Source organism: Leptonychotes weddellii, chromosome 1, assembly GCF_054177405.1.
Source record: "Leptonychotes weddellii isolate Sample4059 chromosome 1, ASM5417740v2, whole genome shotgun sequence".
NCBI lineage: Eukaryota > Metazoa > Chordata > Mammalia > Carnivora > Phocidae > Leptonychotes > Leptonychotes weddellii.
This window is the reverse complement of record NC_138369.1, coordinates 7,562,456-7,586,246: the sequence shown is the minus strand read 5'-3', so window position 1 is coordinate 7,586,246 and position 23,791 is coordinate 7,562,456. Positions and strand designations below refer to the sequence as shown.

The 23,791-nt window shown below is 60.2% G+C and overlaps 3 protein-coding genes across 10 annotated transcripts in view; 2 read left to right on the top strand and 1 right to left on the bottom strand.

Moving 5' to 3' along the window:
* The window catches only part of NACC1 (nucleus accumbens associated 1), an 18,035-nt gene extending 9,801 nt beyond the window's left edge, over positions 1 to 8,234 (bottom strand). For 2 of the 3 annotated variants that reach the window (XM_081813544.1, XM_081813536.1), the window contains exon 1: positions 6,825 to 7,011. The gene's annotated coding sequence lies outside the window, so the exon portion shown is untranslated. Of the gene's footprint in view, positions 1 to 6,824; positions 7,012 to 7,210; positions 7,304 to 8,081 lie in introns of those variants that run through there. The other variant, XM_081813553.1, reaches the window with a different exon arrangement.
* TRMT1 (tRNA methyltransferase 1) lies at positions 8,223 to 15,141 on the top strand. Of its 4 annotated transcripts, none has more exons than XM_006730564.3 (17): positions 8,223 to 8,334; positions 8,636 to 8,839; positions 8,927 to 8,982; positions 9,234 to 9,376; positions 9,541 to 9,728; positions 11,077 to 11,192; positions 11,276 to 11,388; positions 12,144 to 12,292; positions 12,476 to 12,562; positions 12,644 to 12,713; positions 12,797 to 12,931; positions 13,026 to 13,111; positions 13,447 to 13,555; positions 13,642 to 13,718; positions 14,464 to 14,583; positions 14,673 to 14,799; positions 14,992 to 15,141. In XM_006730564.3, the coding sequence occupies exons 2-17, from the start codon at positions 8,655 to 8,657 to the stop codon at positions 15,115 to 15,117; spliced, it is 1,887 nt and encodes a 628-aa protein (XP_006730627.2). In that variant the 5' UTR covers positions 8,223 to 8,334; positions 8,636 to 8,654; the 3' UTR covers positions 15,118 to 15,141. The 4 variants fall into 4 exon arrangements, with proteins under 4 accessions (XP_006730627.2, XP_006730625.3, XP_030880973.2 ...); XM_006730562.3 differs by having other exon boundaries at positions 8,229 to 8,334; positions 8,555 to 8,839; XM_031025113.2 differs by lacking the exons at positions 8,223 to 8,334; positions 9,234 to 9,376 and having other exon boundaries at positions 8,781 to 8,839.
* A 597-nt stretch (positions 15,142 to 15,738) lies between these two features.
* On the top strand, positions 15,739 to 22,165 carry LYL1 (LYL1 basic helix-loop-helix family member). Of its 3 annotated transcripts, none has more exons than XR_014143388.1 (6): positions 15,739 to 15,869; positions 16,197 to 17,281; positions 18,260 to 18,612; positions 18,696 to 18,787; positions 19,620 to 21,245; positions 22,051 to 22,165. XR_014143388.1 is itself a non-coding variant. In XM_006730579.3 (5 exons), exons 3-5 carry the CDS (start codon positions 18,281 to 18,283, stop codon positions 20,033 to 20,035), a joined length of 840 nt encoding a protein of 279 aa, XP_006730642.2. In that variant the 5' UTR covers positions 15,739 to 15,869; positions 16,197 to 17,281; positions 18,260 to 18,280; the 3' UTR covers positions 20,036 to 22,165. The 3 variants fall into 3 exon arrangements, 1 of the variants encoding a protein (XP_006730642.2); XR_014143387.1 differs by having other exon boundaries at positions 19,620 to 21,441; XM_006730579.3 differs by having other exon boundaries at positions 19,620 to 22,165.
* The last annotated feature ends 1,626 nt before the right edge of the window (positions 22,166 to 23,791 follow it).

The window sequence follows — 23,791 nt, the reverse complement described above, 5'->3', positions numbered from 1 at the left end:
CTGTATTTGGAGATACAGTCTTTAGGAGGTAATTAAGATTAAACAAGAATATAGAAGTGGGGCCCTGATCTGCTAGGACTGGTGTCCTTAGAGGTTTCTCTCTCTAAGCACGCGCACCAAGGCCCAGTGGGCACACCTGATCGCAGACCTCCAGCCCCCAGAACCGTAAGCACTGTCTGTTGCTTAAGCCACCCGGTCTACAGCGTTTTATCACGGCAGGCTGACTCAAGACAGGCTGGAAGTACCATCCACTCACCTCCAACTCCCCCATGGAGCCCCTGGCCTGGACTTCCTGTGGGTGCCGGGCCTGCAGATGTCCCAGATACCAACTCAACGTGCCGACAACCCAACTCCGCCCCAGTCCGCTGGCCGTAGCTGTTGCCAGCTCCAGCCCTCCTCGCTCAGGACAAGACCCTCAGATTTGACCCCAAACTCTTTCAAAACCGGTTTTCACCCCCGGCTCTCGGACTTCCTAGCATGCGGTCTCGGAGATGGCCACAGCTCCTCATATCCTCCCAGTCGTAACCTGGCTTGAACTTCCCAAGACAGAACCTCTCCCAACACCGACTCTATGCTTCTCCGGCTTGATTTCTCCTCCCCGGCGCTTCCTGCCGTCTAGCTAACTAGATGGGTCTTGGGCTTTGTGTCACCTCCACCAGGGCACGGTGCCTGCCTCTCTGGTTAATATCACGGTGTCCGCTGTCTCTAGATCAGATCAGCACACGATGGGTGCTCAATAGTTGTTTGTGGAATGAATAATTATTGCCATTACTTCCAACCTCACTCCCTGTTTTGTTCCATGTTAGCGTGACTCCAACAGTGTGACTCAGAAAAAGTCTCTAAGCTGGGCCCGGAGTGCCATCCACGCCACAGGGGCAGTCCCCAGGGCCAGTGCGGAGGGGGCTGCGCAGACAGGTGCCCTCCTCTGGCAGCCGCACCAGGTGGGTGGCCCGCAGTCAGGGTCCCGCTCTGGGCTCAGTGTAACAGAGGTTTGGATTCCCGTCAACTGCTCACACTACCAGCCGATCATGCCCGGGTGGGAGTGGAAACTGCCAGTGGTCTGGAGAGGGAGCCCCAAATTCCCCAGGCAGCAGAAGCTAGGGGTACAGACGTGTGACACCACCACGGGCTTTCTTTCCCGCTGACCTTCCAGGGAAGCAGCGAGCTGCCCAGGGACACGTAAGCCAATTAAGGGAAACCACCAACTCCAAGTAGAAGAACCAAAAGCCCTTGGAAAGCCCCACAATCCTTCATGCAGCTCAGCGTGCAGTCAGAGTAAAGGGGGGGGGGAGGACCCCCCCCCAGGCTGCTCAAGGAGTCTTCCTGGCCCAGAGCCATTCGGATCCTCTGTAGGAGCTGAATTGGAAGACAGCTTAGGCAAACACTTGCTAGTGAAGAACAAAGTGTTATCTGACTGTACAGATCCCTACTGCCCGCATCTTTTTTTTTTTTTAACTTTTTACTTATTTATTTATTTTTGTAATCTCTACAACCAATGTTGAAGCTGGAACTCATGACCCCAAGGTTAAGAGTCCCAAGATTAAGAGTCGCATGCTCTTCAGCCAGGCGCCCCCCTACTGTGGGCATTTTTAAAGTATGTGCACATTTAATTCATTTTCCTTTTCCCCAAAAAGCTGCCATTAAATCCACGGTGGGTGACAGGGTTTGTGACAGGATTTGTGACAGGGTGATAGCTGGCAATTAGCATTCACATCGCCCCTGCGGTGCAGGGTGCCTGGTAAGGGCTGGGATTATACTTCTTGCTAGTTTCTGAGGCAGAAATGACTCTTCCCGCCATTTTCTGGGTGAGGAGAGCAAGGCCCAGGAACTCACCGAGGCCGTGTCTGGCTCCTGTCCCAGAACCCAGAGGTAACAACAGCTGAGGCTTCCTGACCATGGCTGGCCCCTGCCAAGCTCATGCTTTACATGGTCCCATCGCTCCCCAAGGCATGTAGCTACTGTGGCCAGACCCATTTTGTGGACGGGAAAACTGGGGTTCAGAAAGGCCAGAGCCAAGAAGGGAAGCCAAGACAGGCCAAGGCCAGAGCTGGGGCTCTTTACCCTCACTGGATGTGTCCTCTCCAGAAATGGGGTCTTGGGTGCCCTCTGAGGGCCAGATGGGGTGCTGCTCCTTCTGCTCCCCTGGGGGAGGACTTCTCCTCTGCCCAGCCTCCCCTAGCCACTTTCCACCCTTCCTCCCCTCCCTGCCATCTCTGAGGATGAGCAGTCTAGCCCAATGCTTCTCCCTCTCTCTCCTCCCACTCCCTCCTTGCAGCCCTGGGGAATCTGGCCTGGGTCTGCAGCAGCTCCCCCACCCCCCACTGGCCCACCTTTCTGAGTTAACACCCTAATCCCTGGGGCCTTCAGACTTGAAGGACCTGGTGGCAGTAGCCACGCTAAGGGTGGTGAAGGGAGCGGCAAGCGTGAAGGCCCCGAGGGGACACCGGTGCAGCTGATGAAGGAGGCTGGTAGGGCCGCAGGGCACATGGCTACTGGGATGGGGCTTGTTGACAGGTGCTGGGAGACCATGCGGGGCCTCAGCAGGGCCTGAGAATCTGAATCCTATTATCCTGCCCGAAGCTCAAAGCTTCCTGCTTAGAACTGTGCTTCCCTTCCTCTACGCTGCCAGAAAACATGCACCCAGAGCAGTACTCGCCCCCTGACATCAGTCTTCCCAGCTATAGAACGGGCTGGATGGTGGCAGCTGCCGCACAAGGCTGTCTCAAGGGTTAAACCAGCAAGCCACACGGTAGATTGGTGCTTACCCTGTGACTGGTACCCCCCAGTAACGCCAGCTGTGATAATTAGTTATGTCCCCTTCTGTTCGTCCCAAGCCCCTTGCAGGGCTGTAAAGTCTCAGACAGCAGCGGAGACATCCTACACCACTCGCCAGCTCCCAGAACCTCATGCCATTTCGTGATCAATCGGGCAGTACTTCCTGGGTGCTCCCCACCGTCTTCCCAGTATCTTCACACACCCCAGACGCCAACCGCTGCGTCCCGCATGGTAACAACACAGCGAGGATCCCCTGACCTTGGCCCTGCAGCCACTGGGGCCAGATCATTCTTTGGGGAGGAGAACTGCCCTGTACCTTTTTTATGATGTTGAGCAGCATCCCTGGCCTCTACACCCATAAAGGCCAGGACCAGCCCCAGCTGTGACAACTAAAAATGTCTCCAGACATTCTCCAAGCATCCCTTGAGAGGAGGCAGAATCATCCCTGAGTGAGAACCACTGCTGCACAGGTGTGCCTGCTGGTCCCCACTTATCAGAGGAGGAAATGAGAGATGCCCAGGTCACAAACGAGGCCCGGCATCTCAGGGCCGAGCAGGGTGGTGCTAATGGTGGAAGCAGACCGTCCACTACACCATGTGGTTTGCTCACCTTTGCCCAACCCCTGCTTAATTCAGAAAACAGAGTTGCTGTCCTCACAGAGGGCTCTTGGATCTCTAAGACTGCTGAGACCTTGACCGAAGGAGGCGGCACAGGAGAGATGGGACGATGACCACAACCAGACACTGGGCCCAACCTGTAACCGCCACCAGACCGGTCCCACTTCCCAACCTCTGCAGCTCGAGGGGCTCTCCAGGGGGAGACGGAGGGATGGCATTCTCAGCCAAGGGGACCCAGGAGCAGAGGCAGGGAGACGGGCCTGCACACTCCTGCTAGGCACAATAAGCACCAAGGGCCTGGGGAAGGGGGAAAGGGTGATGAGGAGCCGGAAGGACCCAAGAGAGGAAGCACAGGCTGTTCAAGCACTGCCAACTTGTCTTCAAGCCTGGGAAGGAGGCTCATCGTCGCCTCAAACACAGGCTCCCTTCTCCATCACTGGCTCTGGCACTGACCCTGATGAACTCTGAGTCAGACCTGGCTGGACCAACCGCCAACGGATCCTCCAAGACAGACAGAAACTCAGCAGTCCTCACAGCCTGGCTCACTGGGGCTCCCCACTGCCTGGCCTGGGCCCCAGACTTTAAAAGGCCTGGATGCAGGCCAAGGCGTCTGGACTTTCAGCTGGGGGCAGAGGGGAGATCCAGAAGACCCTGAGACTGGGCGCTTTCCTGCAAATGGCACTAAGGGTCTCCCATCTTCACACTAGGGTCACCCCTCACTCCTTCCCTCATGAGGACAAGATATTTAGAGTACTTAGCAGGAGGCTGGCACATGCTCAATAAAGGCTTTCAATGTGCTGTCCCCTCTGCCCAGAACATTCGCTCCTCCCTGCCCCAGCTTCCCCCACCAGGCTGATTTCTTCTTATTCAGGGCTCAGCTCTCCCACAAGCCTTCCCTGACCACCCAATTTGAAATTCTCCATCCCCTCTCCTCACCAGGATCTGTTATTCAGAGCTGCTCCCCTGGCCCCAGCAGGCAGTCGAGACCCTAGGGAAACAAAATTGTCCCACAGGTCCCTTTACTTGTTGTACTTGCTATTTTGGCCTTCTTTGGCACCCCAGGTCTGTGTGCCCCTACGTCCTGACAAAAAAGCAGCTTCTGAGTGCCTTCTCCTCTAGCTCCAGGCGCAGCTAGGAGCTGCTGCCCTCCTCTGCCATCCACTCACCCCGGCCAGCACCCACCAGCCTCTGGCCCTATTCCAGCCATGTGACCAGAGGTAGCCATCCTTGTCCTCAGTACCCAGCCCTGAGCCCCAGTCTGTGCCACAGAAGCCAGCCTCGGCCCGACCAGGCAGGGGAAAAGCATCTTTAAGTGGGGCTGCGGCCCAGTCCCCCCCGCCCCCCTTCCCAGAGCCAGAAGGCCAGCCAGGGAGAGGAGGAGAGCATGGCCCAGGTGGGATCAGTTCTAGGAGCTACAGGGAGACTGGGGGAGGGCAGGGAATGAGGATGACAACCCATCATTAAACCCAGGCCTGGGAGATACCACTTCACCCAGCAGTCTGTGGCTCTTGCCTCAGGGGCTGAAGATCCCAAGTCAATGTTCCCAGGACACAATGGTAACAATGAGCCCAGAGAGAAGGAAGGAAGGCTGTGGTGGTCTGACCCGGGACCCAAAAGGGGAAAAGACAAACCAGGCAAGCAAAGCAAGATGCAGCCCTGGAGCCAGGCCCCATCCTCCTAACTGCCTCCCCTTGCCAGCCTATAGTTCCGTGACCCCTGACCTCTTGGCTCCCAGAAGGGATGTGTGTGAAATGAGGTGTGACCAAGCCTCTGAGAAAAAAGCTTCCACTATTCCAGCCCTCTGGGACACACCAGAAAAACTGTCCACGAAGGTACGGACCTATCCCTTGGAATGGGCAAGAGAAAAGGCCTGGGCACAGAACTCCCACCAGGCAATCCAGAACAGTGTGAGCTCCTCCAGTCATGCCCCTCAAAAGCCAGCCTGGGAGACTGTGGGTTTGAGCTGAGCGCCAGTCAATCCCAGTCTGCCACTGTCTAGTTGTGTGACCTGGGACAAGCGACCTGGAGCCTCAGCTTTCTCCTACCATGGAGAAGGCCTAAGCTGACCCAGTGGTGGTGAGCCATCAATGAGCTCATCCCAGGGCCTGACCCAGGAAGAGCACCCCACAGGCAGAGCCCTGGGGCCAGTAGCCCCAAAGGCCTGGACCAGGGTGTAAATACTGGTTTTGGTCTCCTCAGTGGCCTGCCTTCTCCCCATCAGGAGTCTCTGAGACACAATGAACAGAGCTTTATAGGCTCACCTCCCCGTTCTTCACCTCTGGGAAGCTGGTGCCTGGGAGGCCACGGTATAAGATGGTGGCTGTGAGGTTTGAGCCCCAAGGCTCTGCTCACAAAAAGGGGAGAAAGAATCTAGTATCCCAAGATACTCAGGTAAGGGCCGTTGGGCTGCCTCTCTGCAAATACATATGCCCGAACTAGGTGTTCTAGACTTTCTCAAGCTGCCCACACAAACACCCACCGGGTGCGCCAGCACCTTGGAAAAGCCAGCAGAGGCTCGTCCACAAGGTAGATCGGAGACCCAGAGCCTGACTGGGATGAGGAAAAGAGGAAAGACCCCAGATCTGGCCCAGAGCTAACACCTGGTGGGGGAAGAGGTGGCATGTGCCTTTTGATCACACTAGCTTCTCGGGACGCCCCGTTTCGCGGCCACTAGCCTAGCGCAAAGGCGCTGCTTTCCCCCTCTCCCAAAGCTCCTACAGTAGTTCCTCAACCTACCTGATGGCCCCCATATCTGGCCTTCCCCCCTCAAACATCTCTCCAAGCCCTAACCTCATATGACCCCTGCAAACATCTCTGGGATCTCCTATCAGCCCCCACCCGAACTAACTCCGCCCACACCCACCCTGCCCCACTTCCTGAGCTTCTCCTCAGCCGCCCCCAGGCTTGTAACCTGACCCACCCACCTCCTCCGGCGCCCGGACACTACCTGCGAGTCGGCCCCTCCCCGCCCCCCCTCCGGGCCCTTTCCCTCCGGCCGCGCCGCTCTCCCCTCCTCCCCCACTCGGCCGACCCAAAGCCCGACTCCTCCTCCCCCTCCCCCCCGGCCTCCCCGGGCGCCTCCTCACTTTTCCTCCTCCGGCCCTCCAACTTCCCGGGCCTCCGGCACCTGCCCCGGCCCAGCCTCGCGCCTCCCAATCGCCGAGAGCGAGGTGGGGGGAAAGTCTGGGCCCAATCCCACCACCCCCAAACCCCACGGCCCGGCCCGGGACTGGACGCTCAAGGCCGCTAGTGAGGGCCGGGCCTCTCCGCACTCGCCGGTCCGGGCACGGTGCAGGTTGCGGACCCGGCTCCTTTTCTGTCGGAGGAGCCCCCACCCGGCCCTCCCCGCTCAGCCCTCAACCGGCCCTCGGATGCCCTCGGGCCGCCCCGGCGAGACGAGGCCGGAACCGGGCCTGGGGCGGGCCGCCTCACCTGCGCCGTGGCCGCGCTCCGGGGGCTCCCGGCGGGCTCCGCAGCGGCGGCTGGAGCCGGGCCTGGGCCCGGGGCGCGCCCCCCTGCGCCGGGGCCTCGGCCTCCGCCTCCGCGGCCTCCGCGGCCTCCGCCTCAGCAGCAGCGGCAGCCGCGGCGGCCATTCATTGTGGGCCAGGCCGCCCCAGCCGAGCGCCGAGCGAGCGCAAGCCGCGCCGCCGCCGCAACCCGGCCGGGGAGGAGCGGCCGCGGCCCCGCCCCCGCACCGCCCCGGGCCCCGCCCCCGAGGCGAGGCCAGCTGAGTGCCGAGAGCGTCCCTTCCTCCCATCTCCGTTTTCTGCTTTCATCTCCCGTTTTCTGCCTTCGCTCCTTTGGGTCCCCGCCAGTACCTTGGGTCTGCTGGAGAGTTCGACTCCCGACCCTAACACTTCCTACTTTCTCGATCTTGGACAAGTCTCTCTGCCTTTCGGAACATTCGTTTCCTGTAAAACGAAAACAACAATGAATTCTATTTATTGTGCCAGGCACTGTTTTAGGCTCTTTATGGGAATTATCTCGTTTAAACTTCACAGTAACATTTTTAAGTCGAAATCATAACACACTTGTACACACTTTATAGAAAGGCACACACAGCTGAAAAAACCTGCTCAAGATCACCAGCAAGTAAGTGGTGGCAGGTGGCAGGAATCAAACCCAGGCTCAAGAATCGACAATAAAAGTTAACGATTTTATGTTTATGCCAAGCCAGATTCCGTTCTAGGCATTTAACCTGCACTAACTCGTTTAAAACTCACCACAACCCAGGAACGAACGTTAAAAAGTTCTGTCCATTTTGCAAATGAGCAAACTTAAGCATAGAGAGGGATAAGAACAAGTTGTGAGGCGAGCTGGGACTGGAACACAGGCAGTGCAGCCCATTACGCTCTCCTCCGGTCCTACACCAGTTAGAACCTATCGAGAACTTATTACTTGAAGAGGGACTGCTTTGCACAATTTCCAGGCATTCTGTAGTTCAATCTTTGCTCTATATTGGAAACTAGCATTCTTATTTAGCAGATAAGGAAAGTGAAGCCCAGAGAGTTTAAGTAACTTGCCAAGACCATGTGGTAGGATTGGGATTCAAACTCAGTAAATCTGACTTCAGAGCCTTAATTGTTCCTGCAGAGTGGCCTGAAATAGTGTGCTTACAGCACTCAATACACAGAAGCCGATCAGTAGGTGTTGAATTTCTCCGCTTACCGCCCCCTTTCTGAGCCTCACCTTCCTCATCCGTGAAATGGGGCGAGTGACGCGTCCCCCTCCCGGGGGAGCCGACGTGATTAAGGTTATCCACACTACTTTCCGAGCTTTCCGCCGTGCATTTTGATCCCGGCCACCCACTGTAGGTAGCATCACTGATTGGCTAAAATCGATCATGTGACCTGCCCTCCCACTGTGCCAACATGGCGACGCCCAGGTGTAATCCGGGAAACGTGCACCCAGACTAATTCGGTCTTCGGCGCCTCGAGCGAGGGTGAGAAAGGCGTGGGCGACGCGGGGAAGGATACAGGCCAGGGTCCGGCCCGCTCGAGGGCTTCTGGCTTCTCAGGGGCCGGTCTTTCCGAAGATGGGGTGTGGTGCCACCTTACTGAGGCCGCAGGGTCTTCTTAATCTTGACCGATGTATAGGCCACCGGGCCCGGGAACACAGCTCTCTGAGGTTCTTCCTATGCCCTCCCCCGCCCCCCGAACCAGGCTTGGCGGGCAGAGGCTCCCGCGGATGTCCCGTGCGAGAATCGGTCTGTGGCTGAGGCTGACTCTCCGCTCCGCCTGCAGTCCCTATAGAGCCAGGTGTATGGAGGGGCAGCCGCAAGGGCTACCGAATCCGGCCGAAATGGAGAACGGCACCGCGCCCCGCGAAGAAGAGCCCGCGTCCGAGGCTCAGGAGACGACGGTCACCGAGGGGGCCGCCAAGATAGCCTTCCCCAGCTCCAACGAAGTCTTCTACAACCCAGTGCAGGAGTTCAACCGGGACCTGACGTGAGCAGGGGGCTGGGGTCAGCTTAGCAGAGGGCAGTGGAACTGCAGGGATGAGGGGGGTGTGAGCTAACCCTCAGTCTCCCGCAGGTGTGCCGTGATCACTGAGTTTGCTCGCGTTCAGCTTGCGGCCAAAGGAATCCAGAGTGAGTCGAGGTCCAGTCTCCCGGTGGGCGGGGGTCACTCCGAGCTCTCTCCCTGCCCCGCCCCCTTTCCCTTAATGTCTTGAAAGGCTCCAGCCACACAGCAGGCCCTGGGCTTATTTCTAACTTCAGGCTTTCCCCAGGGGCTTCGAGGAAGATTTTCTTCCCCGAATCTTCTGTATCCTGAGAAATAGGGGGAGGTCTCTCAGAGGGAGCTTTAATACCCGCTGACTTGTGCTTCTGGGTGGCTCCAGTCAAGGTGCCAGGTGAGAAGGATGTGCAAAAGGTGGTCGTGGACTTATCAGAGCAAGAGGAGGAAAAGGCTGAACTGAAAGAGGGTGCAAACCTGGCCCCAGGAGACCAACCTCGAACAGCTGCCGTGGGGGAGATCTGCGAGGTGGGGCCTGAACATAGGAGGCGCAGCCCGGGAGTCCTCCAGTAATGGAGGAAGGAAGGCTCCTGAGGCGGGAGAGCTATAGGAAGTGGGTGGTGGGGGCTCCTTGGGGCCCAGCAGAGGGTGGAGGGATCCATGTGAGTGGGGGTCCCTGATTACTCCAACAGGAAGGCCTTCGAGTGCTGGAGGGTCTGGCAGCCTCGGGCCTCCGTTCCATTCGCTTTGCCCGAGAGGTGCCTGGGCTGCATTCTGTGGTTGCCAACGATGCCTCTGCCCGAGCCGTGGATCTCATGTGCCGCAACGTGCAGCTCAACGGTGTGGCCCACCTGGTGCATCCCAGGCAGGCAGACGCCCGGTATGTTTGGGGCAGCAGAGCCCGATGGCTGGAAGGTGCAGGCTAGAGCAAGGCTGCCTGGCCTCAAATCCCAAGTCTGTCATAGTCTTTCTCTGTGACCTTGGGAGAGTGCCTTAGTCTCTCTAAGCCCCAGTTTCCTTGTCTGTAAAATGAGGATATTAGTATCACAGGAGTTGTAATACTAATGCTGTGTTGATTAAATGAGAGATGATGCTCGTATAGCCAGAAACGTGTACCACCCGTGGTTTCCATTTTAGACTTAACTTCGCAACCTCTGGTACTTTTATTCATTCAAATGAACCAGCGCATATCTAGCGTCCACAATGTGCCAGGCATCAGTAAACAAAACAGACAAAATCCCTGACCTTGGGGCATTCACATTCTAATGCAGGGGCCCTGCAGACAACCTGCAGGTGCCCGGTTTTTTAGGGCCCACCAGCTAAGAATGATTTTGCATTTTTAAAGGGTTAAAAAGGGTACCATTTGTGGCCCACAAAGCCTGAAATATTTACTATCGGATCCTTTACAGAAAACAAAAAGTCTTTGCTATGGAAAGTATTTGCTTTCCTGATTGTATTAAAAGCTGATAGGAGGGGCGCCTGGGTGGCTCAGTCAGTTAATCGGTTGCCTTCAGCTCAGAGCATGATCCCAGGGTTTTGGGATCAGCCCTGCCTCAGGATGCCTGCTTAGCAGGGAGTTTGCTTCTCCCTTTCCCTCTGCCCTGCTTGTGCTCTCTCTTTCTCTCTCTCTCTCTCTCTCTCTCGCTTTCCCTCTCTCTCAGCTAAATAAATAAAATCTTAGGAAAAGAAACCTGATAGGAAACAAAGACCATAACAAATGATGAGACAAATGAGTAAACTATATAGTAAGGTAGAGGTGAAACGTGCTGGGGTCGGGGGGTGGGGATCGAGGGCGGAGCGGGGGCTGGAGGAAGGTGGTGGGTGGGTTGCAGTTTTAAAGAACACAGTCAGGGCAGGCTACACCGAGAAGGGAGCGTTTGCATTTCCTCGCGTACAGAGGGAACAATCATCATTCCCAATCCATAGATTTGTCTGGAAGATTATTTGATTAACTGAGTTAATAGAGCTGGAAACTGCTTGGAACTGTTGTCCGGCACATGTATGCTACGCGTCTGCGGGCTGTTACTGTTGCCATTGTTAGACGTGAGTACACCGAGGCCCAAGGAGGAAGAGCCACGCAGTTAGCAAACGGCCAAGCCAAGATCTGAACCTAGGCAGCTGGCCCCCAAATCCAGGCCAGAATGGTCACATGGAACGAGAGGACACGCGGAGGGGACAGAGCAGGTCCCCGGGGCAGGGGGCTGAGGACCTGGCCTTCTCGCTCCCAGGATGCTGATGTACCAGCACCAGAAGGCATCGGAGCGGTTTGACGTCATCGACCTGGACCCGTACGGTAGCCCTGCCCCCTTCTTGGACGCAGCCGTGCAGGCTGTGAGCGAAGGAGGTGAGGCCGCGCTGCCCCCGGGGGGTGCAGAGCCGGGCTCGCGGTTGGTGCGGGGAGGGTCCTCACCGTGCGGGCCCTCGCAGGGCTGCTGTGCGTGACGTGCACGGACATGGCAGTGCTGGCCGGCAACAGCGGGGAGACGTGCTACAGCAAGTACGGGGCCATGGCCCTCAAGAGCCGCGCCTGCCACGAGATGGTGAGGGCGCTCCCCAGCCTCCCCCGCCCCGCCCCGCACACCCGCTTAGCTTCCTCCAGGCATCCAGGGCCAGCTCCGTCCCAAGATGTGGAGGACAAGCGTGTCCATAACCAGCACAGTCCTAAGAGCCTGGGCTGCCAATTCTGGTCATCTGGGGGGCAGTGGTTTTGTCCAGGGTAGGAGCCAGTATCGTCTGTTTTAACAAGTTTTCAAAATTGTTTTTAAAGGCAGTTTTCAGGTCTGGGTTTGGCTTTGGGCTCACATCTTAGCTTTGCTGGCGTCTTTGGACAATTGCTCTCATCTTTCCGGGCCTTGGTTTTTGCATCTGTGCAATGAGCATGATGGTGATGGGTTGCCATGGGGATTCGAGAAGGCAGGGGCTGGCTGCGTCCGTGGGCTGGAAAGGAGGATGTCTCGTCTTTGTTCCTTAAGGGCCCTGTCATCAGGTCAGTCTGGGAAGCCGGAACACAGGTCTTTGGAGCACAGAATGGGGCACACTGTCGATGCTAACCAAAATACATTCAGTCTGGGGGACCCGTGCTCTCCTTAACTGTGCGGTACCCCCAGCAGGGCCATAAAGAGACACAGACTGTCCCGATTTCGTAGATGAGGGAACTGAGGCATTCACTTGGCAAGGGTCACACAGCCAGGACACTTGGGGCTGGGCTTGGAGCCCAGGGAGCTGTGAGCCTCTGGGGTAGAGGGAGGCCACGGTGGAGGCGTGGCTGATAGCCGATGCCCGGTTCCCACCCCAGGCCCTGAGGATCGTCCTGCACAGCTTAGACCTCCGAGCCAACTGCTACCAGCGCTTTGTGGTACCCCTGCTCAGTGTCAGCGCTGACTTCTATGTGCGCGTTTTTGTTCGTGTCTTCACGGGCCAGGCCAAGGTCAAAGCCTCAGCCAGGTTAGTCTGGGGCAAGGAAGGGTGATGCATGGAAGGAGGCAACAGGGCCTTTTGGTGTGTGTGTCGGGGGAGGATGATCCCGCCCCGGGGAAGTGGGGGTCCTGATGGGGGTGAAGTTAGCCTGAGGGAGGAGTCGGGGTGTGATCATGCTGGGAACTTAGGGCCACCCCTGCTCCCCCACAGCAAGCAGGCGCTGGTATTCCAGTGTGTGGGCTGTGGGACCTTCCACCTTCAGCGCCTTGGCAAAGCGTCGGGAGCCTCTGGTGGCCGGTGAGCAAGGGGGAGCCGGGGAGGAAGGTGAAGAGGGGGCGTCCCAGGGTCACTGCCCCCCAACCACCTCTCTCTCTGCAGGGTCAAGTTCTCTGCAGCCTGTGGTCCCCCCGTCGCCCCCGAGTGTGAACACTGTGGGCAGCGACACCAGGTGAGGCAGGGCAGGGGAAACAAGGGGGTCACTGGGGTTGTGGCTGTCTTGACCCCTCCCATCTGGCCGCTGTGTATCTGTAGCTTGGCGGTCCCCTGTGGGCAGAGCCCCTCCATGACTTGGACTTCGTGGGTCGTGTCCTAGAGGCTGTGAGCACCAACCCTGGCCGCTTCCACACCTCAGAGCGGATCCGAGGGGTCCTGAGTGTCATCACTGAGGTGGGGGCCGGGCCATGACGGGGATGGGGGGGGCCCACCTGTGCCCAGCCATCCTTCCTCCATCCACCCTACATCCACCGTGTCCCCGTCGCAGGAGCTCCCGGACGTGCCTCTCTACTACACGCTGGACCAGCTGAGCCGCACCATCCGCTGCAGCACGCCCAGCCTCCTGCAGCTGCGGTGAGGGTCCCGCAGGGACCTGACCTCTGGGCGCCCTTGGGCAGGTGCAGCCCTCTCAGGCCAGAGTCTCCTGTGAAACGGAGACGCGATGTGCCCACGTGCAGGCGCTGAGAACACGGCGCGGAGGCCGTGCGCCCCGGCGGGGGAGACAGTCGGGCCGGTCTTGCTCTTCCGATCGCTGGCATTACACAGGCCACGAAGCCCCCGCGAGCCGTTCAGCTGCACCCGTCCAACCAGGGGGAGGGGGGCTCACACCCACACAGGGCGGCACTGGCTTTGGGGTCCAGCCCCGCACCCCCACCCCCCTGCCGACCGTGGCCCCCCTCGGTCCCCAGGTCGGCCCTCCTCCATGCTGGCTTCCGGGTCTCGCTCTCCCACGCCTGTAAGAATGCCGTGAAGACGGATGCCCCCTCTTCGGCCCTCTGGGACATCATGCGCTGCTGGGTGAGCACTGGCCTGGCCGGCCGGGGGTGCAAACGCAGGACACGGTCGGGCCCAGCAGCCCCTGACCGTTGAGCTTTGCCTCCCAGGGAAAGGAGTGTCCGGTGAGGCGGGAGCGCCTGTCGGAGACCAGCCCGGCCTTTCGTATTCTCGGTGTGGAGCCCAGGTATGGCACCGACGGGGCTGCCCACGGGCCGGGGAAGCTCATGTGTGTGCAGGCAACACGGGTAACCCCCGACACAGACCCGTGCTCGTTCAAGTGAGAGCCACAGTCTTCCCCCTTGCCCTCCCCCCCCCCCGCCCCCGGCCGCCAGGGTAACACCTGTGAGCACCTGAGTCCGATCCCTCTGTGACTCCCACCTCACTCGCTAGAATCCCAAGTTGGACCTGCAGGCTCTGCACCATCTGCCTGTGATCTCCCTGTCATCCTTTGCACCCCTCTCCCCACCTCAGTCCCTCCGGGCTGGGCCTCCTCACTCCCAACTCCCCAGGCGCAGCGCCCCCCTTACCGCCTTTATGACCGCTGTTCTTTCTGCCTGGAGTGCCTGTCCCCAGGTCCCCCGATGGCTCTTCCCTCACCTCCTTCAGGTGTCTGATCACTCCGTCCTGCCCTGCACCCCTTGCCCCGTCTCCCCGTTCCCTTTATCCTGCTCCGTTTTTCTCAAAACTCACCCGTGCCCGAACACAATGTGATTTTGCTGATTTCTGATTTGTCCCGCTGTCCCATGCACTAGGACCTTGGCTTTACTGGTGGCAGGTTTTAGGCACACAGTAGGCACTTGATAAAATGTTTAGTAAGTGGATGAGAGTCCGGAGTCTTCCCAAAGCGCGTGGAGCCACACTGAGGTTGGCGGGCGGTCTATGCACTCCCGAGGGCATCTGTCCCTCAGCCCCTCCTCCCGCTTCCCCAGGCTGCAGGCCGACTTCACCATCCGGGAAGATGCCAACCCCAGCTCCCGCCAGCGAGGACTCAAGCGCTTCCAGGCCAATCCCGAGGCCAACTGGGGCCCGCGGCCCCGCGCCCGGCCAGGGTGAGGGGAGCAGGGTGGCGGTGGGGCGTGTCCAGGGTAGGGGGGCACAAAGGCCACATGGGGTCCCAGCTACTCCTCTCCCTGCACAGGGGCAAGGCAGCAGGCAAGGCTATGGAGAGAAGCAGGCTGCACCAGAACAAGAGAAAGGAGCCTGCTGAGGACCCAGTCCAGCGGGCTGCCCGGCTCAAGACATTTCCCTGTAAAAGATTCAAGGAGGTGGGGCACCCCCACCTCCCCCCGCGGGGCCCGGGGATCCCCCTCCCAGCAACAGGACAAGACCCAGGGGCAGGCGGGGCTGGGAGACCTGGGGCAGGCATGGTATGGGGGTGAGCTCCCCACTCAGGAAAAGGACCCAGCAGAGGCTGCTGAGCTCTGGGCCGGGGTTCACACCCCCCATCCTCCCACCAGGGCACCTGTCAACGCGGGGACCAGTGTTGCTACGCCCACAGCTCCCCAGCACCCGAGGACCGTCCAGAGACTCCTTACCAGAACCCGCCTGGGCCTGGCGTGGCCTCTGGTCCAGGAGTAGACTGAGCCAATAAAGAGATGTCATCCGTTCGACTGTCGTTTGTCCGAATGAGAAGGCCGCCTGTGGTCTGCCTGTCCATCTGCCTTGGGGGGCCCTGTCTGGAGTTTCTTCCTCTGTCCTTCTCTTTTAACCCCCCCCCCCGGGGGGAGCTCTGGCACTCCGGGGTTTGTTCGTCCCTGCCTAACTGAAGTGCTGTCCGTGTTTCTGTCTGGGGTGTTCTGTCTGTGTGGGGGAGTGGGAACGGACCACCCGCCGCTCGAGGCGCCCGACCCCCCCACCCCCCGTTGCTGGTGCCCGCAGTTCCCGAGGCGGCCACGGGGCGGCAGCCGTGTGCTCGTGCCCGTGGGACCTTTACCGCCCCCCCTCCCCCACGCCCCCCTGTCGGCCAGCACGCGGACGCAGGCCGGCTCGCCAGTCACCCAGCTCCTGCCCTGCCTCGCGTCGCCGCCTGGTTTCTCTGGCTGGGTTCCCCACGGGGCCGCGGCGGCGGAAGCCGGACCGGAACCAGGCGCCTTGTGCATCCGCTCCAGACCAGGTGCTTCCTGCCCTGCGGCCCCTCAGGCGAGCACACAGGCTGGCAGGCCCGCTGCTTCCCCTCCCCTCCGGGACAGAGGGTTAGCAACGTTAACGGAGAGGCTTAGGGCACAGTCCCCACCCCCACGCGGTAGCTGTGGGGCCCTCCCAAACACCTTTCTGTCTGCTTCATCCCCAGCCGTCATGACCCTAAGCCTAGAACCTCGCTTGTAGGGGTCATCAGGTAACTCCTGGGCTTAGAGATGAATGAACTCTTGCTTCCCTGGGGCCGTGGGACGGTCGCTGGTGGACTGGCTCCTGGGCTCCGCCAGATTCCTGGGAGGGTGGTGCCTCCGGCTGTTCCCCAGATAGAGGCCCCCGGAGGCAAAGCCTGACCGGCCCAGGTGGGAGGGCCCTGGAGAAAGGGATAGTCTTGTCCCTGCTACCAAGCTATTCCGGGGGGGGGGGCCCCTCCCTTTGGTGAGGCTCCAGGCCGGTGTTGAGCTCCACCACCAGTCCCAGATACTTGCCCAACGCCTCTTTATCACCATCGTCCCCTCCACCCCTGAAGTGGCCTGCGATGTGGGATGAGGGCCAGAGACCACCAAGTTGGGGCTGTGTGCTCCTGCGGCCTAGAGGATCCGCATCCTGTGGAGACGCGCCGGGGACACCTATTGTGAAGTTCGCCAGCCCTGGCACCCAAGGAAGTCCCTCCCAGCTGTGGCACTTCCTCTCATCCTCCTGGGCCTGAAAAGGGGGTGTGGACAGCAGGCCTGGGGGCCCAGGACACCGGCCCCGGGCTGGACCCCCAAGGGCCGACTGTGAGAACGGCCCTCCCTCCAGTGTCCCCGTCTGGGGTGGGGGTGGTGCAAAGCCCGGGAGGGGTGGTGTAAAAAGAGGAACCAAGCAGGGTGAGGAGAGGAGGAGCAGGAGGGGGCCCTGGGTCACGAGGCCCCGGCACTGCCGGAAAAGGGCTCTCCTCCACCCCCATCAGCCCGGACACTTGGGCAGGGGGTGTTCAAAGCCGGAGGCGAAACCCAAGCGATACTGGAGGCCGCTCCTTCCCTGCCTCGGCTTCCCCTCTGCGTGCATCCGGGTACCTCACTCCCAGCTGTGCACTGGGTGGGGGTCCTCAGAGGCCCCGGGGCCACTCCAGGGCCTGGGGGGACGGAAGGTGAGGCCCGAGGGGTGACGGCTCCGGCCGTCGCCGGCCGGGGGCGGGGCTGTGAGGCCCGCGCTCGGAGATCCCCGCCCGCCGGTTTCCTCCGGGGTCAGCCCGGCTCCTTATCAGGCGCGGCCAGTCGGCCAGGCCCTTATCTGTGCCGGTCCAGCATCCTCCGGCGCGGCCGGGGGTGAGAGGGAGGAAACTGGGCCGCCGGGGGCGGGGAGAGGGCGGGCCGGTCAGGAGCAGCTCACTTTCCCTCGAGGGATCCACGCTGCCGTCGCGGCGGCCTTCGGGAGCCCGGGAAGAGGCGCGGCCCCGACGCCGCTGCCGGGAGGGGGCGGCAAGCTCCCAGCGGCCCTGAACGCAGAGGCCGGACGGACCGGATCGGACGGACCGGATCGAGGCCACGGAGCCTGGCCTGAAACCCAACCGCATCCTGGCCCTGAAGGACAGAGCTAGGGCACTCACCAAACAGGAGGACCAGCGCCGGGGTAAGAACAGAGTCCGCCTGAAGGTGGGGGATCCTGGGAGTGCCTGGATTCATTCATTCATTCGTTCGTTCATTCATTCATTCATTCATCAGGGGGGACCCACTAAGTGGGAGTCCTGGCCAGCTTCCCCAGGGCCTAGGTAGGGAAGAGGGGGCAGAAGGGCCAGGAGTCCCAGAAGTTGCCGGACACTCCAAGCCATGGGGCCAAACCGTCTAAGCAAAGGAGTGGATGCTGATGGGGATAGGAAATGGGGCGTGGGGGACACCAGGGAGGGCCAGAGAAGGATTGGGACATGACTGTATGTACTGGGCAGTGGGGTCAGGGTTTGGGGATCCTGGGTCAGCATCTTTGATCATAGGGTCAGCAGTGGGGTTTACAGGGTTAGTAAGGGGGACATTTTCAGTGGGGTGGGAGTCAGTGGAGCGATTATGGGGGACTTTCAGGGTGTGACATGGAGGCAATGAGAAGAGCCCCCAGGGTCATAGCTGAGGGCCACATGGTCAGCTGGGGGGGTGGTTTGGAAATCAGTGAAGGGTCAGAGTCAATTGTAGAGGGATTCTAAGGTCACATGGTATCAATGATGGGTCTCCGGATCAGATCTGAGGGTTACAGGGTCATCCTGGGGACCAGAGGATCCATCATGGGTTCCTTCCTCACCCCCTCTCCAGGCTCCGGGTGAGAAGCCAGATTCTGGAATAAGTGACATTTGCTCAGAAGCTGGGCAACTGAGGCCCTCATGGGTCACAAAGAGCTCAGAGATGGCCCTGCCGAGCTCAGGGCCCCCCAGAGATTCGTTGGCTGCCACCTGCCCTTGCGTCATCCCCCTCGCATGTCCTGGTGGTTTCTGAGCCCACCTGCCTTCACGCACCGAACCACCATCCCCCTGCCCTTTCCGTCTCCTTTGAGGGCTCTGTTGGGCTAAGGGATGTGCATGGCATCTGATTCCTCCCTCCCCACTGGCTTCCTTCCCTCCCACAGGTGAGCACCCCCTTGGGGTCCATGTGCCCGCCCCAGGCCCAGGCAGAGGTGGGCCCCACCATGACTGAGAAGGCCGAAATGGTGTGTGCCCCCAGCCCAGCACCCACTCTGCCCCCCAAGCCTGCCTCGCCTGGACCCCCGAAGGTGAAGGAGATGGGCCACCAAGGCTCCTCACCCCCCAGGCTGCCTCCTGGCGTGCCAGTGATCAGCCTGGGCCACACCAGGCCCCCAGGGGCAACCATGGCCACCACGGAGCTGAGCGCCCTGCGGCCCCCACTGCTACCACTCTCTACCCTGGGAACTGTCCCACCGCCCCTGGCCCTGCATTATCACCCTCACCCCTTCCTTAACAGGTCAGTGGGGGGCTGGGGCCTGGGGGGAAGCCAGGGCCAGGGTCCTTGCCCACAAGGCATTAGTGACCCACGACCCCTTACAGCCTCTACATTGGGCCGGCAGGACCTTTTGGCATCTTCCCTAGCAGCCGGCTGAAGCGGAGACCAAGCCACTGTGAGTTGGAGCTGGCTGAGGGTGAGTATGGGTTTGTGCGCATAGATAGCCATCTGCCGGGGCTCCTGTCTGCCACAGGGAAAGGTGTTGCAGGTGTACACAGACATACACAGGACAGTCCACACGGGGACTCAGTACCCAGGTTACACCCATGTGCAAAACCACAGACCCGTGGCCTGGCCCACACAACCACAGCCACCCAACAAGCCACAAAGAGTCATGGCAAAATGCACCATGGCATGGGGGCCACAAAATGACAGCCCCAATAGAATGCACAGCCACGCAGGAAACAGCCACAGGACAAGAACCACACAAGAGACAGCCACACAACCACAGCCACTTAGGACCATGGCCACATGAGAGTCAGCCACAGAACCACAGCCACATGACCACAACCACCTGGCAACGATCAGACAACCACAGCCATTTAGATGCACCAGGAGTTCACACCTAGGGAACCTCTCGACCCATATGCACCTCCAGCCACACGCAGGGGCACACTCCAGAATGCAGACCACAGGGACAACTCCCCAGCCTGACAGCCACAAGAAACATGCCCCTAGGAATCTCAGCCATTGACATAAAGGTGTGGACAGAGATACAGAAGGCCTCAGTTGTCTGCAGCCAGGGCCTGTGATGGTCCTTGTCTGCGCTGAGGGGGTGGGGGCGGGGGCCGGGTGCCTCACTAGCTGGGGAGCTACACATGGATCCTACTTGTGGATCCCTCGGGTGGAGAGAGCCCCAGCCCACCTCCTGTGTGGAAGTCCCCACGAGGGCTCTGGGTGCCTGAAGCGAGGGCAGGAGGGGGCGCCCCCTGGGCCTCGGCTGCCAACCCAAGCCCTCCTGTTCGCAGGGCACCAGCCCCAGAAGGTGGCCCGGCGTGTGTTCACCAACAGCCGGGAGCGCTGGCGGCAGCAGAACGTGAATGGCGCCTTCGCAGAGCTCAGGAAGCTGCTGCCAACGCACCCGCCCGACCGGAAGCTGAGCAAGAACGAGGTGCTCCGCCTGGCCATGAAATACATTGGCTTCCTGGTGCGGCTGCTGCGCGACCAGGCGGCCGCTCTGGCCGCAGGCCCCGCCCCGTCCGGGCCCCGCAAACGGCCCGCGCACCGGGGCCCCCACGACGCCGCCCGCCGCGGGCCTTGTCGCAGGGCCGAGGCAGTAGTGCGCTCGCAGCCCGCGCCCTCGGCCGGCCCCGACGGCAGCCCCGATGGGGCGGCCCGGCCCATCAAGACGGAACGAGCGGCCGTGAGCCCTGAGGTGCGGTGACCTCCGCAGCGTTGCCTCTGAGCCGAGGGGCACCGGGAACTCAGCCCAGGGCGGTCGATGCCCTGCGCCTGCTCTGGAGCGAACTCCCCCGAAGAGAGACCAGTGAGGACGTCCGCAACGGCGTCTGGAAAGGCGACTGTCGCCCCCAGGGGCCCCGCAGACCTTTTTTTTTTTTTTTTCATCACCCACCGCCCGCTGGAAATCGCCTTTTCCCGCGTCTCCCTCCCGGGGACGAGGTCCGGGAACCAACATGGCAGACAGGTCATCGGACTAAAGTGGTGCCTCTTTTTTCCGGGCTGGGGTCGCGGAGAGAGGTGGGGAGGGACCGGGGAGTCTTTACCCTTCTCACCGGCGCCCCCTCCTGGAGACTCGTGGATGCACGGCCCTGGACCGCGTCGGCGGAGGCGCAGAATCGACGCCGCGACCCACCCCACCAAATCCCAAACCGGTCCCCGTACGATGGCGTTAGCGAAGGCTCGGGCGCTCTGACTTTTGTTTTTCTTTATTTCTTTATTTCACATACACATTAGCCATTCAATGGAGAAGCCGGAGAGAGTCAGGCAAAGATGGTATAACAGAAGCGCAGTGACGGGGGCGGGGCGGGGCGGGGCGGGGCGGAGAGGGAACAGACGGGCTGGCTGCCTACTTGCATTCCGCTAGGACACTGAAAACCCAGAAAACAAAACAGACAGTAAACTACCCTTGTTTCTTATGTATCTCAGTGCAGAGACGGGGGTGGAGGGCAGAGAGAGGGGGAGACCAGGCTGAAGGAGGAGGAGCGGAGGGACAGGGGACGCTAAGGGGGAAGCACACCAAATCCATTAGTACTATATATAGAGATACTCGTATATACTGCGTTTCTTAGCCTAAGAAGAAACTTGTTTGACGGGACGGGCGGCCTTTGCGGTCCGCGATGCTGGTGCTGGTCGGGCGCACGGATCTCCCGGGAGGGGCCGAAGCGGGGCTGGCCCAGGCTGGCTTGGGGGGGAGGGGGGCGCCCCGAGGGTGGGGGGGAGCAGAGGCGGGGCTGGGGTGCCCCTCGGGCTCTCGATTGGGGGACGAAATTTCTCGTGACTTTATTGCTCCTTTATTTTCTCTCGTGTGTGGGGGGGGTCCGTTCAGCACGGTCGGGGTGAGGAAATGGTGGGTCGTCTGAGCCACCCGGCCCCTCTGGGACCCAGAGCGCGGCGTCCGCTCCGCCAGCACGGGGGTGAGAACAAGGCACTAGGTCGGCCGGCCAGCGCGGGGGCGGGTGTGTAAGGCAGTCGACGGGGCTGGTTGCAGGGTGGGGTGGGGCTGTGTGCGGGGCCGTGTGCGTGCGTGCGTGCGGGCGCGGGCCTGGGCGAATCGACCTGTCAGCTTGGCTGGTCCTGTCCTGGAGCTTCGAGCCTTCCTCCTGCTCCCCGGTGGGTGACGGGGGTCGGGGTAGGGGTGGGAGGAGTGATGTTGAGTCGGGGGCGCCGGGGAAAAGGGAGGGTAACTACCAACTTGCTGAGCGCGCTCCTGATAATGCTGGTGAGGGTCAAGTTGGCGTCTGGCTCAAAGAAGGGCGCTCGGGGCGGAGAGGGAGGGAGGGAGGGGACGTTTGTTCGTTGGCATTGACCTCTGCGGGGGAGGGGCTGGGGACCCCCCCCGCCGCGCCCCCGTGCCCGGACGGGGATGAGGCGAGGAGGGGGCGCTGGGGAGGGGGCGCCCGGGGAGACCCGCGGCCAGAGCAGCCCAGCCGCCGGGCGTATGCCGCTGTCCCGTTCCGTTAAACTCAACAAAGAAGGGATATGCGTGTTCCTAACAAGTGCAGGATATTTAATTGATTCATAAACTTATGTATAATAGTTTGTGGGTTTTTTTTTAAAACGTACTTTATAATGTAAGAAGCACCAGGGTTTTTATGTTGAATTATCTTAAAAATAATTTTCTCTCGTCCTTTTCCTTTTTGATCTTGTGGTTTTGTTTTGTTTTTTTTTAATGTCGAGGTTTTTTTTTTTTTAACTCTAAAATGTGAACGTTTCCTTCAGCCCTCCCACCGAAACCGAGAACGAACGACGAAACAAATAAAAACCCCAGATCATCCTCGTCAACGCAGGAAAACGACTTAAAAAAAAAAAAAAAAAAAAAAACAACAACTGAAAACGAACAAAAAAAAAAAATTAAAAAAGGAAAAAACACTCAGCTTTCGTTATCCCCGCGCAGGGCGGGGCAGGCCCAGTTCTTTTAGCGTCCCCAGAGCCGCGAGGACATTACAACAAAAATAGAATTTTTCTTAACAATCTCTTAACATACAAAGATAGGAAAACTCTCTGATGCATTGCACTTGGTTCAATGAAAAAAAAAAAGTTCATTTCCCCCATATATATTTTTTGTGGGTTTTTTTCTCTTCTAACACGTCCCCACATCTCCTGTCGCCCTCGTCGCCCCTCGCCTGCCCCTCACAACGACACTTGGGAAAGGAGCGGCCCCCACCCCCCTGCCCGCCCGGGCAGCGCCGCCAGGCGCGCTCCCGCCCCGGCCCAGCTGGCCTGCAGCTTCCGACCTCGCCCGGGCGGGCGCCCCGCAGACCCCGGCTCCCGCGGGCCCACCGCGCCCGCGGCCCCGATTGTCTTCGAGGGAAGGGGCGCGTGCGGCCGGGCAGGGGGTCCCTTCCGCTCCCCTCTCAGCTCTGACCCTGTTTAGCCAACCAAACTGAAAAATCATTGCACTTTGACCGCGCGTCACGCCCGGCCCACCCGGCCCCCCACCCCACCCCCGCCCTACTCCCCACGCCCCCCCACCCAGGCTCCCGCGGGATCCCCTGTCCCCTGCTTCTCAGTCCCGGTCTTCCCCGAGGGCTGCACGCGGATGGGGGAGGGCCTTCGCTCAACTTCCAACAAAAGCCACTCACGGGGCCAGCCACCTTGTGGCTTCCAGTTGAGGAGGAGGCACCCCTCGCTGGCCCCTTCTGCCCCAGGTCAGGGCCCTCCTCGCCTCCCCAGCCAGCTCCCTCCCCTCCTTCCTCCCTCCCTGCTGGGGCCACAGCCTCACAAACTAGAGTCACAATAAATAAAGCCCACACCCCACCCCTACGGTGCAATGTTGGGTTGACTGACTTTCAGAGGATCCTGACCTGTGCTTTGTGTTTTCATACAGTTAAGAAAGAGAGAGAGAGGCACAAGGACTTGAGAAGGGGGCCTAGGAAGGGAGATGCAGGGAGGAGGGAGTAAGGCACAGAAAGACAAGCCAGAGGGGCCAAGTCACACCCTGGAGGGGGGCTGGGCATGCTCTTGCTTCCCTCCCTCCCAGGGGGCTTCGGAAGACCCTCTGGACTGGCCCCCAACCATCCCGTGGAGGGGAGGAAGGGGCTGCAGGGGGAGGGGGGGGAGAGAGCTACTTCCTGTGGTGTGTTACCAAATTGTTCCCAAGTTGCTCAAATGGAGGAGGAGTTCCCAATTGCAACGGCAAAAGACCCAAACAAATGAATGCCCCACCCCTAAAAAAAGAGTAAAGACATTACAGCTGAAATCCAGAGAGAAGTGGCCAGGAGGCCCATGTGGTGGAGAAAGTGGTGGGGGGGGCGGGGGGGGACAGAGAAAGCTCCAAAACACTTTTGAAAAAGGACAACACCCAACACCCTCCAAAGGACTGAAAGTCGGCGAGCAGGACGCCTACCTAGCGCAGGTGGCGCTTAGCCAGTGGCAGCCCAGTGGCAGCGGCGGCTGCCTCGTCCTCCTCGCTCGGCTCCGGGGTCCCCTTTCTGCTCCACTCTCCGGCCCGGCCACAGCA